A 17,007-nucleotide genomic window follows, 5' to 3' on the forward strand; every position below is an offset into this window, starting at 1 on the left:
GACATAAACCCCACCAGGTAAGAGAAGTTAGAGCAGGGGTCAGCAACCCAAAATGTTCAAAGAGTCATATTGGACCAAAAATACAAAAAAAAATGAAAAGTCTTATATAAGTGTTATAATGAAGGCATGATGTAAGTGTCTATATTAGCTATTACAGCCTACTATCAAAATGACTATGCAAATGTTTGTTGAGAGACATATTGAAATGTAATATTTAATGTACGCATCATTACAACATCGGAACACATTAGTCAAACTGAGGCTTCTCAGTGGGTGAGATAACTCCTGGAAATGACAGATGTGTGTGTCCGAGTTAAACACAAAAACTGCAAGCTGGGTAACGTTTGCTGTGGTCTGGAACATCACGGCACACACACACAACTATCAAGAAATGCAGCCAAGATTACATAGGGATAATGTGTTGTATGAGACATGCAAATGTCAATTAAATACACGGAGGACTTAAGTAAAGGAAATTAAATGAGCTCAGAAATACCTACCGAGGCATGATGATGCAATATGTACAAACCCCGTTTCCATATGAGTTGGGAAATGGTGTTAGATGTAAATATAAACGCAATACAATCCTTTTCAAGCCATATTCAGTTGAATATAATACAAAGACAACATATTTGATGGTCAAACTCATATACTTGATTTTTTTTGCCAAATAATAATTAACTTAGAATTTCATGGCTGCAACACGTGCCAAAGTAGTTGGGAAAGGGCATGTTCACCACTGTGTTACATGGCCTTTCCTTTTAACAACACTCAGTAAAGGTTTGGGAACTGAGGAGACACATTTTTGAAGCTTCTCAGGTGGAATTCTTTCCCATTCTTGCTTGATGTACAGCTTAAGTTGTTCAACAGTCCGGGGGTCTCCCTTCTGCTATTTTAGGTGCCACACATTTTCAATGGGAGACAGGTCTGGACTACAGGCAGGCCAGTCTAGTACCCGCACTCTTTTACTATGAAGCCACGTTGATGTAACACGTGGCTTGGCATTGTCTTGCTGAAATAAGCAGGGGCGTCCATGGTAACGTTGCTTGGATGGCAACATATGTTGCTCCAAAAGCTGTATGTACCTTTCAGCATTAATGGTGCCTTCACAGATGTGTAAGTTACCCATGTCTTGGGCACTAATACACCCCCATACCATCACACATGCTGCCTTTTACACTTTGCGCCTAGAACAACCCGGATGGTTCTTTTCCTCTTTGGTCCGGAGGACACAACGTCCACAGTTTCCAAAAACAATTTGAAATGTGGACTCGTCAGACCACAGAACACTTTTCCACTTTGCATCAGTCCATCTTAGATGAGCTCAGGCCCAGCGAAGCCGACGGCGTTTCTGGGTGTTGTTGATAAACGGTTTTCGCCTCGCATAGGAGAGTTTTAACTTGCACTTACAGATGTAGCGACCAACTGTAGTTACTGACAGTGGGTTTCTGAAGTGTTCCTGAGCCCATGTGGTGATATCCTTTACACACTGATGTGGCTTGTTGATGCAGTACAGCCTGAGGGATGGAAGGTCACGGGCTTAGCTGCTTATGTGCAGTGATTTCTCCACATTCTCTGAACCCTTTGATGATATTACGGAGCGTAGATGGTGAAATCCCTAAATTCCTTGCAATAGCTGCTTGAGAAAGGTGTTTCTTAAACTGTTCAACAATTTGCTCACGCATTTGTTGACAAAGTGGTGACCCTCGCCCCATCCTTGTTTGTGAATGACTGAGCATTTCATGGAATCTACTTTTATACCCAATCATGGCACCCACCTGTTCCCAATTAGCCTGCACACCTGTGGGATGTTCCAAATAAGTGTTTGATGAGCATTCCTCAACTTTATCAGTATTTATTGCCACCTTTCCCAACTTCTTTGTCACGTGTTGCTGGCATCAAATTCTAAAGTTAATAATTTTATGAGTTTGAACATCAAATATGTTGTCTTTGTAGCATATTCAACTGAATATGGGTTGAAAAGGATTTGCAAATCATTGTATTCCGTTTATATTTACATCTAACACAATTTCCCAACTCATATGAGATCTTTGATCTCAATGGGATTTTACCTGGTTAAATAAAGGCTAATAATAATAAATATGGAAACGGGGTTTCTACATACAGCTAGCCCAAATAGCATGTTAGCATTGATTAGCTTGCAGTCATGCAGTGAAGTGAAGTGACGTGAATTATATTTATTTAGCGCTTTTCTTTAGTGACTCAAAGCGCTTTACATTATGAAACCCAATATCTAAGTTACATTTTTAAACCAGTGTGTGTGGCACCGGGAGCAGGTGGGTAAAGTGTCTTGCCCAAGGACACAACGGCAGTGACTAGGTTGGCAGAAGAGGGGATCGAACCTGGAACCCTCAAGTTGCTGGCATGGCCACTCTACCAACTGAGCTATACCGACCAAGTATGCCTGATTGGCACTCCACACAAGTCAATGACATCAACAAAGCTCACTTTTGTGCATTGACGTACAGTATAAAACATTTGGTGGACAAAACGAGACAAAGGAGTGGCATAAAACACACCTTTCTGTGGCAGCGTCGGAGAACGTCGCACATGTAAACAAACTACGATGAGTTCAAGGACCGCCAACATTAGGACAAAACAGCGCTCGCCAAATACTCTCATTAGTGAAGCATGTTTAATATAAACAGTGGAATTTCTAACAATTAGGAAGGTTTGTGTCATGTTTGTCCTCCTGCAGAAACCATATTCAAACAAAAAATATATTTCCCCCCCCGTTTTTATACATTTTTAAAAAATCTGCAGGGAGCCACTAGGGCGGCGCTAAAGAGCAGCATACAGTGTGTGTGGCACTGGGAGAAGGTGGGTAAGGACGCAACGGCAATGACTAGGTTGGCAGAAGAGGGGATCGAACCTGGAACCCTCAAGTTGCTGGCATGGCCACTCTACCAACCGAGCTATACCGACCAAGTATGCCTGATTGGCACCCCACACGAGTCAATGACATCAACAAAGCTCACTTTTTTGTGCATTCACACACAGTATAAAACATTTGGTGGACAAAACGAGACAAAGGAGTGGCATAAAACACGCCTTTCTGTGGCAGCGTCGGAGAACGTCGCACATGTAAACAAACTACGATGAGTTCAAGGACCGCCAACATTAGGACAAAACAGCGCTCGCCAAATACTCTCATTAGTGAAGCATGTTTAATATAAACAGTGGAATTTCTAACAATTAGGAAGGTTTGTGTCATGTTTGTCCTCCTGCGGAGACCATATTCAAACAAAAAATATATTTCCCCCCCCCCCCATTTTTAAAAAATCTGCAGGGAGCCACTAGGGCGGCGCTAAAGAGCCATGGGTTGCAGACCCCCGAGCTAGAATGAAGCTCCACGTGTTTCGCTTTGTTTCAAAAATCCTGCGAAAAATCAAAGATGCAAAGTCCAAAGCTTTAATTGTACAATAAACCTTTAATAAATAGTTTCATTAGTTTCCCATATTTACATAATAACCACCTTGACTTAATGTCGTCCTTCTCGTTTCTTGGCTGATTTTAGGCACAGAGAGATAAGAGAGGGGGAAGAGAGGCCACAAAATACATGGTCTTTAAAAAAATGAAGCGCCGTCAGCAGGTACGTGCACACACTTCCTGTTTCCTTGTACGACGTAACCATGGCGACACAAAGTCACGGCGGCGCTGCGACCCACGAGTGGAACCCATTCAGCAAATGGGTCAAAGGTCGCACATCTACTACAGTCAACTCTGAAAAAGGAGCGCGGGGCAAATCGACGCCGTTGACGGAGCCCAGTTTGGTCCAGTATGGGATTTTAAAAGATGATATTCAAAGATTTATTGTAAATAAAATAAAAAGATGTACATAGTTTGGAGCTTTCGCTGACTTTTAAAGAAAAATGCTAACCAACGTGAAATGCTTGTTGTGTGAAAAGAGATGGACGCCTGTTTAAATCGTCGGGATTCCTAAAATGTTTTCTTTAAAAAGGTTATACATATTTATAGATACGGACATTAAAAAAAAAGTAGTATTAAATCTGGAGACAGAAAATTTAAGACATCATGACCAGGAAATCAAAACCACTCAACACAAAGCACACACACACACAAAAGAAGAAAATTGGCACTAATGTTTACAGTGAAGTAAGGAAGTGTTAAACATTGTTGGCTAAGTGATGTGTGGGCTGAAATGCACTTGAGACTTTTTTGGGGGGGAAATTGAGACAGTTGTAATCCTACAGCAGACTGACGCCACCTACTGACTGGCACAGTAACTGCAGTTAGGTCCATGCCATCCTAACAAAGATTATACAGCAGAGCTTCAAAGTATCCCAGAAATGGGCCAAATATATGAGCACCACAGGAACCATTAAGTTTTGTTTTTGAACCTAATTATTTTTGCCATAATTAAAAAAAAAAAAATGATGGCGACACACAGCGATGAGAAGGAAAAGAAAAGCTCGTAAGAGCTCCGATGGGAGCAATAGCATCAGATTACAGCCTCCTCAGACCGCGGTCGTCATACAGGTTGTGTAATGTCCGTACATCTCTGCAATTACATGTTCATATTTATGTTAGGTCACTTCAAGGCAACGTTTGTTTGTTGTAATAAAACCGTAATGACAAAAAAAAAAAAAAGTACAACTAAATTTGAATGGTGAACATAAAAGAAAAAGTGTGGCGCTGATAAAGTGGTCTCTGTATGCACGTGTGAAGGAAAGAAAGTGGTCTGCTTTTTGGACTTCTGCGATAAAAAGTTAGTAACGCTTGCTCCAGAAAGGGGGAGTGGCCAAGTGAGAACACACCGCAGCCCAAAAAAGAGAAAGTGGACACACGTCTTCTTCTTCTTCATCAGAGTCCTGCTTGTGCTGCACAGGACAAGTCTTCACATACTGAAAGTGTGACATAAGGGGGGTTGGGGGGGGGGGGCTAAGCCCCGCCCTCCCCCCCGGCTGCTGAGGCTATACACTACTGTCCTCCAACAGCGGCTCCTTGCCCTCGGCACCGCTGCCTTGCGGGCTGTGGGAGTGACTCTGTGCCCCGTTGCTGTGCTTCTTGTAGGCGCCGGGCCGCGCGCCGGGCCCTGTGTGCTCGGGGATGAAGAGCGCCACCAGCAGGGAGAGCAGCACGGAGCAGGCGCCGAACAGGAAGGGGGGGCCCGGGATGATGGCGCTCTGGAGGGATGACAGGAAGCGCACGGCACGTGCACGCGTTATTCTTACTCCTCTCCTTGACCCGTAGCGGGATGGCCACAGTAACGCAAAGTGTCCCATCCCAGTGGCACTTCCACAACTTAACCGGACACGCAAATGACAGGATGGGGACTTCTGTCATCACATCTCTATACAAATATGTGGGCGGGAGTCACCATTCCTCACTCCTTCCTGAGTTGGGGCACCCGCTAAGCCCCACTTTTCATTGAGCAATTAATGCCTAATTTTCAAAGATTATTGTCCAAGCTAAAGGACCCGTATTATAAAACTGTTCAACAAATTCAAATGTTTAAAAAAGTTAGCACAACAGTGTATTGGAAGTGTATTAGTCAGACAGTCTAAAAGTGCCTTTAGTAAGCTCTACTGGGAAGACCATGCTTTGTGTGTCTAATGGAGTGTGAGCATTATTGTGTACTTGATTTACATCTGCACTTGTCCAATGTAACAGATGTCATATCCTATCCAATTATTTCATCTTAAATTGGTTTTAAATACAGCTAAAAGCAAGGTAATGGTTTTCTCTCATTCAAGGGTGCTACTGGAAAATATTCCAAATATTGTAACTAGAGATGTCCGATAATGGCTTTTTTGCCGATATCCGATATTGTCCAACTCTTAATTACTGATCCCGATATCAACCGATACCGATATATACAGTCGTGGAATTAAGACATTATTATGCCTAATTTTGTTGTGATGCCCCGCTGGATGCATTAAACAATGTAACAAGGTTTTCCAAAATAAATCAACTCAAGTTATGTAAAAAAATGCCAACATGGCACTGCCATATTTATTATTGAAGTCACAAAGTGCATTATTTTTTTAACATGCCTCAAAACAGCAGCTTGCAATTTGGGACATGCTCTCCCTGAGAGAGCATGAGGAGGTTGAGGCGGGGGGTGTATATTGTAGCGTCCCGGAAGAGTTAGTGCTGCAAGGCGTTCTGGGTATTTGTTCTGTTGTGTTGTGTTTATGTTGTGTTACGGTGCGGATGTTCTCCCGAAATGTGTTTGTCATTCTTGTTTGGTGTGGGTTCACAGTGTGGCGCATATTTGTAACAGTGTTAAAGTTGTTTATACGGTCACCCTCAGTGTGACCTGTATGGCTGTTGACCAAGTATGCCTTGCCTTGCCTTGTGTGTGTGAAAAGCCGTAGATATTATGTGAGTGGCCCGGCACGCAAAGGCAGTGCCTTTAAGGTTTATTGGCACTCTGTACTTCTCCCTACGTCCGTGTACACAGCGGCGTTTTAAAAAGTCATACATTTTACTTTTTGAAACCGATAATTTCCGATATTACATTTTAAAGCATTTATCGGCCGATATTATCGGACATCTCTAATTGTAACATCACATGGATACCCTATAGAGCAGGTCTTAAATTACAAGTACTTGGGTTTTACTCTTGACCAGGAGCTTTCATTTAAAGCCCATATTAACAACTTTAATCTAAGTTTAGGGTAAAGCTTGGTTTCTTTTTTAGGAATAAAAACTGCTTCTCTCTTAAAGTCTGAAAGAAGTTGGTGACAGCGACTATCTTGCCCGTAACTGATTATGGAGACGTGCTTTATTTTAGTGCTTCATCTAAATGCCTCCAGTCCTTGGACACTGTTCTTCACTCGGCACTAAGATTTGTTACTGGCTGTCGTAGTCTCACCCACCATTGTCACCTGTATATGAAGTCAGACTTATCTTCAGATACACACATTGGCTGACTATCATTTATAAGGCTCTTTTAGGTGTAATGCCTCCATACTTGTGTACTTTGTTACAAAGAAAAAACAGCTCTTATGCATTACACTCTAACAATTTGTATGTTTTAACTGTACGGACTGATTTTGGCACAAGAGCTTTTGGCATTGCTGCCCCTCTGGCATGGAAGGCATTGCAGACCAAACTGAAACTCACTCAACTACTTCCATTTGGAGCCTTCCGTTCTGTCCCGAGAGACGTTTGCACAGTGCCTGTGTTTTTAAAAGGTGTAAATCTTTATTGTTTTACACTTCTCTTATGTATTTTAAAATGTACACTACCGTTCAAAAGTTTGGGGTCACCCAAACAATTTTGTGGAATAGCCTTCATTTCTAAGAACAAGAATAGACTGTCGAGTTTCAGAGGAAAGTTCTATTTTTCTGGCCATTTTGAGCGTTTAATTGACCCCACAAATGTGATGCTCCAGAAACTCAATCTGCTCAAAGGAAGGTCAGTTTTGTAGCTTCTGTAACGAGCTAAACTGTTTTCAGATGTGTGAACATGATTGCACAAGGGTTTTCTAATTATCAATTAGCCTTCTGAGCCAATGAGCAAACACATTGTACCATTAGAACACTGGAGTGATAGTTGCTGGAAATGGGCCTCTATACACCTATGTAGATATTGCACCAAAAACCAGACATTTGCAGCTAGAATAGTCATTTACCACATTAGCAATGTATAGAGTGTATTTCTTTCAAGTTAAGACTAGTTTAAAGTTATCTTCATTGAAAAGTACAGTGCTTTTCCTTCAAAAATAAGGACATTTCAATGTGACCCCAAACTTTTGAACGGTAGTGTACGTCTTAACATATTACTTTTCTGAAACTGCTCTGTGACATGTGCTGGTGACCTCTTGGCCAGGTCACCCTTGTGAAAGAGATCTTGATCTCAATGGGTTATCTTATCTGGTTAAATAAAGGTTCTACCGCGTGATATCACATACAACAATGTAACATCAACAAGTGGAAAGTTAGCAACACTAGCATAACTATGTGAGCTACATCTTAACAGCAACGCCGGGTTAGCTTATTTGCTGAAGACAAACAAAATGCTCAAACATACAACTCCCACATCTGTAGCTGAATGAGCTCCAGGTTGCATTTTAGGACGTGTAGCAAAGCCTGTTTACTTATTTCTCCTTTATAAATGACTAATAGGCAAATGTATATTATATATGTACCACTATCATGCTAAGAAGCTACTTTTTATGGTTTTGGCGCTGAAAAGTTTGCTTAGACCTGGATTTAGTTGTTACTGTGACTTTCTATAGAGTCAGTTTCCGGCAACAAGCAAATTTACAGGCAGTTTGCGAACGCTCACCTCGTCTGTGGGATTCGCCATGTTGGATTTGGCACCTTTCTCTGAGCCGTCCGTGTCGGTCAGCTCCACATGGAAAAGGTAGAAGACGAAGCCGTAGAGCGCCGGGCCCAAACCGTTGCACAGGCCTCGGATGCCCGTGATCATGCCCTGGACCACACCTGGAGCATTACAAGACATGGGTCAAACAGCATTCCGGGTAATCCAGACAACCTTGTTTTTTGCAGTGTAGACCTTGTTGGTCAGGATCGGCGTTGCGGGACACGATGGCGCTGATGGCTGGGAATGTGATGCTGGACATGGCCGCCACAGCTCCAGCTGCCCACATCATCCTGCAACACACGGGAAGATGACTTAAGGTGACTAAGCGACTTCATTGTGTACAAAAGTCGCAAATAAAGTTACAAACTTACAAGAATCAAGTCCTCAATTTTCAGAGAACAAGTACTTTCAGTAAGTAATATTTTTGCTAGGGCAAGTCAACCATCAATACTAGGGATGTCCGATATCATCGGCCTGCCGATATTATCGGCCGATAAATGCGTTAAAATGTAATATCAGAAATTATCGGTATGGTTTTTTTTTTATTACCGGTATCGTTTTTTTTTTTTTTTTTTTTTTTTTTTTTTAATTAAATCAACATAAAAAACACAAGATACACTTACAATTAATGCACCAACCCAAAAAAACTCCCTCCTCATTCACACAAAAGGGTTGTTTCTTTCTGTTATTAATATTCTGGTTCCTACATTATATATCAATATATATCAATACAGTCTGCAGGGATACAGTCCGTAAACACACATGCTTACGGACTGTATCCGTGCTGCTGGTCCACTAATAGTACTAACCTTTAACAGTTAATGTTACTCATTTTCATTAATTACTAGTTTCTATGTAACTGTTTTTATATTGTTTTACTTTCTTTTTTATTCAAGAAAATGTTTTTAATTTATTTATCTTATTTTATTTTATAATTTTTTTTTAAAAGTACCTTATCTTCACCATACCTGGTTGTCCAAATTAGACATAATAATGTGTTAATTCCACGACTGTATATATCGGTTGATATCGGTATCGGTAATTAAAGAGTTGGACAATATCGGAATATCGGATATCGGCAAAAAGCCATTATCGGACATCCCTAATCAATACAATTCAGATAAGATAAAATATTATTTTTTTATATATAAAATCAAAGCAAAATTACTTTTTAATCCAAATGAAGCAAATGTATTCTGGGAAATAATAAATACATTAGGAATTTGCTTTTGTATCAGCCGGGAATGTGATTGTATCCATTTATTTAAGATGATGATACCCTCTAGTGGTGGGAGGTGGCACTACAACAACAATGTGAAGAAGAAAGAACTAATCCACTTTAAACCACCTTGACCTTCATTATTTGGAGTGCTGATGATTTCACAAGAGACATATTTACTATTACTACTATTTCTGTTTAATGAGCAGCAGTGCCAACAAGCAAGGACTCACCAGGGCTGCGAGCCGAAGCCGTACCACGCCAGCTGGAGGATCTGGAAGCCAAGGCCTAATAGGATGGTGTTCTTATTCCCGATGGAACGCATCAGGATTCCTAGAACCACCGTCTGGGGAGGGGGGAAATCAATATAAATGTCATAATAATTTTTTTTTTAATTTAGGAAATGCTATTTTATGTTAATTTATGTACCTGAGCTAATATGGAGAGGATTCCCACCACAGCAATGAAGGCTGCCACTGTCGCCAATGAGAAGCCTATGACCTGATGAACATGAAGATACAATCCAGTTTCGTCATTTCTTCCTCCTGGCACCAGCACCACAACAACGGTAGTTTCTCTATTATCTATTCTTACAGTGCATCCAGAATGTATTCACAGCGCTTAATTTCCCCCCCCCACATTTTGTTATATTACAGCCTTATCCCAAAATGGAATAGATAAAATGTTGTCCTCACACTTCTACACACAATACCTCATAATGACAATGTGAAAAAGTATTTTTTAAAAAAAGAAATGTTAGCAAATTTATTAAAAATAAACATGTACATAGGTATTCACAGCCTGTGGTCGATACTTTGTTGATGCTCCTTCGGCAGCAATTACAGCCTCAAGCCACAAGCTTGGCACACCTATCTTTGGGCAGTTTCGCTCATTCCTCTTGGCAGCACCTCTCAAGCTCCTTCGGGTTGAATAGGAAGCGTCGGTGCGCAGCCATTTTCCGATCTCTCCAGAGATGTTCAATTGGATTCAAGTCTGGGCTCTGGTTGAGCCACTCAAGAACATTTAAAGAGTTGTCCTAAAAACATTCCTTTGATATCTTGGCGTGTGTTTAGGGTCCTTGTCCTGCTGAAAGATTACCTGTTGCTCCAGTCTGAGTTCAGGTTTTAATCTAGGACGTCTCGGTACATTGCTGCATTCAGCTTTCCCTCTATCCTGACTAGTCTACCAGTTCCTGCTGCTGCAAAACATCCCCACAGCATGATGCTGCCACCACCATGCTTCACTGTAGGGATGGTATTGGCCTGGTGATGAGCGCTGCCTGCTTTCCTTCAAACATGACGCCAAAGAGTTCAAGCTTTGTCTCATCAGACCAGATTTTTTCCCTCCCTCATGGTCTGATAAAGTCTTTCAGGTGCATTTTGGCCATCTGGTCACTACCATTCAGGCCTGATTGGTAGATTGCTGCCTAGTAGGTTCTCCTCTCTCCAGAGAGGAATACTGTATCTCTGACAGAGTGACCATTGGGTTCTTGGTCACCTCACTGACGACGGCCCTTATCCCCAGATCGCTCACTTTACAAACTTCTTCCATTTACGAATGATGGGGGCTACTGTGCTCATTGGGACCTTCAAGGCAGCAGATATTTTTCTGTACCGTTCCCCCAAATTTGTGCCGAGACACAAACAATTCATTCTTCATTCTGGGTTTGTGCTCTACCATGCACTGTCAAGTGTGAGACCTTAAATATAGACAGGTGTGTGTCTTTCCAAATCAAGTCCAAACAACTGAATTCACTACACAGGTGGAATCAAATGAAGCTGTAAGAATATCTTAAAGAGGCTCACTTTTGAGCTTCACGGCAAAGGCTGTGAAAATGTGAAAACTTAAGTACCATATTTTCCGCACCATAAGCCGCCCCGTGTTGTAAGCCGCACCTTCAATGAATGGCATATTTCAAAACTTTGTTTACCTATTAGCCGCCCCGTGTTATTAGCCGCACCTACGCTACGCTAAAGGGAATGTCAAAAAAACAGTCAAATAGGTCAGTCAAACTTTAATAATATATTACAAACCAGCGTTCTAACAACTCTGTTCACTCCCAAAATGTAATGTGCAAATGTGCAATCACAAAAATAGTAACACTCAAAATAGTGCAGAGCAATAGCAACATCAATAACTCAACGTTGCTCATACGTTAGTGTCACACAACCCACAAAATAAACATTTAAAGCTCACTTTCTGAAGTTATTACTCATCCACAAATCCCTCGAATTATTCTTCTTTTTCGGTGTGCTTCACTTGTTTTTGACACCATCTGTGATGTGGACGCGCATGCAGTCATAGATCAACAGGGACGGAGCTGCGTGAAAAAAGTCACCCGGTCTCTTCGCTCATTTTTTCTTCATCCATTCATCCCTTCGAGTTAGCTTTTATGATGACGCCGGCTGGAAAGTTCTCTTTTGGCAAGGTCTTCCTTTTGAATATCACCATGGGTGGAAGTTTCTGGCCGTTAGCATGGCAAGCTAGAACCACAGTGAAGGACGACTTCTCATTCCCTGTGGTGCGAATATTCACCGTGCATGTTCCCGTTGTATCCACAGTGCGGTTCACAGGAATATCAAAAGTCAGTGGAACCTTGTACGCGTGTCTCTTAGTAGGAGACATTTTGTGGTCTTTACAGAAACACACAAATGAAATGAAACGTAATATCCGCGCGCTTCTTCTTCTACGGGGGCGGGTGCTCACCTTGGCGGTTGCTTACAGTAGAAGAAGAAGCGCATCCTCTTCTATGGGGGCGGTTGCTTACCGTAGAAGAAGAAGCGCTTCCTCTTCTACGGGGAAAAAAGATGGCGGCTGTTTACCGTAGTTGCGAGACCTAAACTTTATGAAAATAAATATTAATATTAATCCATATATAAGGCGCACCGGGTTATTAGCCGCACTGTCAGCTTTTGAGAAAAATGTTGGTTTTTAGGTGCGGCTTATGGTACGGAAAATACGGTACCGTATTTTTCGGACTACAATTTGCAGTTTTTTTCAGTTTGGCCGAGGGTGCGACTTATACTCAGGAGCGACTTATGTGTGAAATTATTAATACATTACCATAAAATATCAAATAATATTATTGATCTCATTCACGTAAGAGACTAGACGTATAAGATTTCATGGGATTTAGCGATTAGGAGTGACAGATTGTTTGGTAAACGTATAGCATGTTCTATATGTTATAGTTATTTGAATGACTCTTACCATAATATGTTACGTTAACATACCAGGCACCTTCTCAGTTGGTTATTTATGCCTCATATAACGTACACTTATTCAGCCTGTTGTTTACTATTCTTTATTTATTTTAAATTGCCTTTCAAATGTCTATTCTTGGTGTTGGGTTTTATCAAATAAATTTCCCCAAAAATGCGACTTATACTCCAGTGCGACTGATATGTTTTTTTCCTTTTTTATTATGCATTTTCGGCCGGTGCGACTTATACTCCGGAGCGATTCATACTCCGAAAAATACGGTACATGTGATTTCTCAGTCAAAAAAATAAAAAATCTACAAAGAAAAAAAATGTTTTCACATTTTCATTATGGGGTATTGTGTGTAGAATTATGAGGACAAAAACAAATTTAATCCATTTTGGAATAAGGCTGTAACATAACAAAATGTGGAAAAAGTGAAGGGCTGTGAATACTTTCCAGATGCACTGTATACTCTATTTAGGTCATAAACACTGACATTTGTTTTGTAGACACACACAGACGCGTGGACTTAAAAAAACAAAGGAGTGGTTGTGACAGACTCGTCGGACCCGTTTATCTGACTGTTTACAAAAAGTTAATGACTAGAAATTCTGACACAGTTTGATGGCATTTGATAATCCTCCTTGCACAAAGCTGCTATTATTTACAAACAAATGTCACACCCAACAACAAGTCAACCACACTCTTAAAAAAAAAACAGTTAGCAGTATTGTTTAGAATTAGACAAGTAAGGGGGAATTGTTACCTGTCTGAGATACAGGAAGAAGCTGGAGTATTGGCCCGCCTCAGGGAGGTAGGAGAGGAACACTGTGATACAGATGAGCAGCACCGTGGAGTCCTGGCCCACTTTGCGCAGAGACTGAAAGGCAATGAACGACAAGATGAATAAATGATATACGCTGACCATTCAGAAGTCCTATCAATGTTGTCGGTGCAAAAACAAAACAAAAACTTCCGGCTCGACTCCCTGTCCCAGACACACTACCAGAGGTTGAAATCCATGCTTATACAACATTTACAAGTATCATGCTGCCATCTGTATGTGAGGATGTAAATATCCATATGGATGCAGATGACACGGTTATTTATATTTCAGGACGCTGAAACGGTTGCCAGAAAACTTACAGCAGCCATGGAGAAGGTGGCAAGATGGCTACATGACTCTTGTCTTGCATTAAACATTAAGAAAACGGCAACAATGTATTTTGTAAACAAATATAAAATGTCATCTTTTCCAAATATAACTGTTGATAAGGAAATAATACAAAATGTTAGTGAATATCGTTACCTGGGTGTCATTTTAGAGCCAACACTTGGCTTTAAAAAACATATCAAACATGTGCCAGAGTCTTAAATACAACATAAAAATTTTCAAACGTATCAGGGATTTGTTAACACTGGAGGCAGCTCAAACTTATTTTAATGCAATGATTATGTCTCGTTTTTATTATTGTATAACATGTTGGTCCCAGGCAAGCAAAATGACAGAGGCCATTGGAAACTTTGCACAAACAATCGCTCAACGTCCTTGACCGAAAACCCCAACACCACCATTGCTGTTTAGTTCTCCAAAACTATATAGCGGCCCATCGAATCCTAAATAACACTGCACCAGCGCCACTTAAGCACTTTGTCCAGTTTACATCTACTGTGACAACTAGACACACACCAGCCTCCACCAGGGGGCAGTGTAGCGTACCCAGACGTAAAACCTCTTTTGCGCAATCAGCCTATTCATATAAAGCGATAAAGGAATGGAATGACCTCACAACAAACTTGAAAAGTCTAACAGATTACTCTTTATTCACAATTGAAGTTAAAAAGTGGCTTTGGAGCAATCAAAGCTGCTCACACGGTCAATAAGGTGGGCAATATGTTTGACACATCAACTTAATGTGTATTATATTTCTCCATGAGAGCATTATGTTGTAAAGTGTGAGGTGTGTGTGTTAAAATCATGGTTGTTTTTACAAATGATGACAGATGTGAACAAGAGCATGTATTGTCTACGTGTGATGATGTAAATGAGGTGTGGTTGTATTGTATATTAAGTATGTGTCAATGAAAGGGCATTTCATGACTTTTCTTAATTTGATTACATGCTATAGTATGATTTTATTGTCATAATTTTATTGCATGATTTTTGTATCCCTTTAATTTAGGTAGCCAGGGACTGCAGATGGAAATGAGCTATTTAGCTATAATCTGGTACAGAACATATCTGTATTTGAGCTGAATGTTTCTGTGCATTGTCCCTTCAAATAAAGACTAAAAAATGTTTTTAAAAAAGTGCAATTGTACTGAAAGATCACACGTTATACCCTAGGGGCGTCGTACAAAATCAATTCACATCCAAATCGCAATTCTTATTTATTACGATTCCGAATAGACACAAATTTTTCAGGGATACATTTTTAAAAAGTAGTAAGTAACCCCGCAACCTGTTCTGAAAATGTTTCAAAAAAGTATACACCAGGATAATTTATTGCGAGAATTGGTTTGAATCGAGAATCATGTTTGTGGCGTCTTGGCGATGCTGGTATTTTAGGTGGCTGATAAAGTTTGATGTGTTTCAGCACAATGTTTACCGTATTTCCTTGAATTGGCGCCGGGAATATGGTATTCGCATGCCTCGAATTACAGCCGGGGCAAACTCGTTTCGCAAAATAATGAGCGCATGCTTGGCACTTCCGCCGGGTCAAATATGAGTCATTAAATGACTCCCGCCTCCTGGTGGTAGAGGGCGCTAGTGATCCTTCTTGCGACTGCTGGTACTGCAGAAGACCGGTGCTGCAGAAGAAGACAACAAGCAGCAAGAGTGCGCAGCCATTGTTTGCTTGCACTTTTACCATGGAAGATTACATATCTAAAATAAAACAGTTTTCTAAACTGGACTTTCAATCGAAGCAGGAGGTAATACTTAAAAGGAAGATCTCCATCGAGACAGAGAGACTTTTAAAACTGAAGAAAGATAAGGAAGACTTCTATAAACAAGTTATCGATGCTTTTCTTCAAAAGGAGCTGCACATGGACTCATTCATACCTGAAGGTAAGACCATAATAACGTTTTTTTTTTTATTAAATGTGCTTTTCATGATAAGGTAAGCGCCGGAGTGAGAAGAGGTTTTAAGATAATTAGCGCATGCTTGCCCATCCCGCAGGCTTCTGGTAAGCGCTGGAGTGACAGGAGGTTTTAAATTAATTAGCGCCCCGGCGGCTATTCAAGGAAATACGGTATTTCCTTCGACATGGAGTGTTTGCAGAACATTTGATGCAAATAACCTGATAAAAGTTTCCTTGTTACAGTGGCCAAGCAACAGCCATAGCAATGACGCTTAGAGTATCCTTCGGGCTACCAGTGAGCACTGTAATCTACTGTACAGAAAAACATACCCAAGACTACCATATTGGGTGAAACATGTGTAAAGTTCAAAAACGTATTTAGAAAGTTTATATGCTCCAATAGGGCTGGGCGATATAGTTGAAAACTGTATCACAATATAAGTGTTCTATATCGGTCCACATCGATAATTATTGATATTTTTATGACCTAAAAAAGGGCACTTGACAATCTCTTACTAAATGGGGTAAAAAAAAAAAAAAATGCGGTGGATTGAATTCCACGCATAGCACGGACTGACTCACAGCGAAAGGATCAGCCTGTTCCCAGGAGATAGGCGCTCCCCACGATGCCGGCCTCATCTTCTCCGGCAGGGACTCAGGCACAGCCACCAGGATGAAGCAGATGTCCAACAGTGCGATAGCGGTGGCCAGGATCACCACCAAGGTGTCGCCGTAGGCCTGCGACAGGTAGGCCCCGATGGCCGGGCTGGTGACAAGGCTGGCGGCGAAGGTCGCTGACACCTGGAGGGAAGGGGAAGGGAAGGAGTGGTGGCAGAAATACGTCATTTGGGGTAATGATAGACTCTGCCAACATTGTTTTGTGGCTAATTGTCCGCAGGGCAAACCTGTTTGTCTACTAGTTGGATGTCTTCAACATGTGATTATCTGTGTTAAGGAGGTTATTTGAATGACAGAGCCATTGATTTTAATCCCCAACCAGTGTCATATAAGCTAAGCCAGGGGTCACCAACGCGGTGCCCGCGGGCACCAGGTAGCCTGTAAGGACCAGATGAGTAGCCCGCTGGCCTGTTCTAAAAATAGCTCAAATAGCAGCACTTACCAGTGAGCTGCCTCTATTTTTTAAATTTTATTTATTTACTAGCAAGCTAGTCTCGCTTTGC

The 17,007-nt window shown here is 41.2% G+C and overlaps 1 protein-coding gene across 2 annotated transcripts in view; it reads right to left on the minus strand.

The window, feature by feature from the left end:
* Positions 1-3,431: 3,431 nt before the first annotated feature.
* Positions 3,432-17,007, minus strand: part of mfsd14a2 (major facilitator superfamily domain containing 14A2) — a 47,929-nt gene continuing 34,353 nt past the window's right edge. For both annotated transcript variants that reach the window (XM_062023822.1, XM_062023821.1), the window contains exons 6-12: positions 16,409-16,627; positions 13,509-13,622; positions 9,968-10,039; positions 9,772-9,884; positions 8,512-8,609; positions 8,281-8,438; positions 3,432-5,168 (exon numbers count right to left, since the gene is read on the minus strand). In XM_062023822.1, coding sequence (XP_061879806.1) covers positions 4,956-5,168; positions 8,281-8,438; positions 8,512-8,609; positions 9,772-9,884; positions 9,968-10,039; positions 13,509-13,622; positions 16,409-16,627 — 987 coding nt within the window. In that variant the 3' untranslated portion in view covers positions 3,432-4,955. The remainder of the gene's footprint in view (positions 5,169-8,280; positions 8,439-8,511; positions 8,610-9,771; positions 9,885-9,967; positions 10,040-13,508; positions 13,623-16,408; positions 16,628-17,007) is intronic.

Source organism: Entelurus aequoreus, linkage group LG16 (assembly GCF_033978785.1).
Source record: "Entelurus aequoreus isolate RoL-2023_Sb linkage group LG16, RoL_Eaeq_v1.1, whole genome shotgun sequence".
In the NCBI taxonomy this organism is placed as follows: Eukaryota; Metazoa; Chordata; class Actinopteri; order Syngnathiformes; family Syngnathidae; genus Entelurus; species Entelurus aequoreus.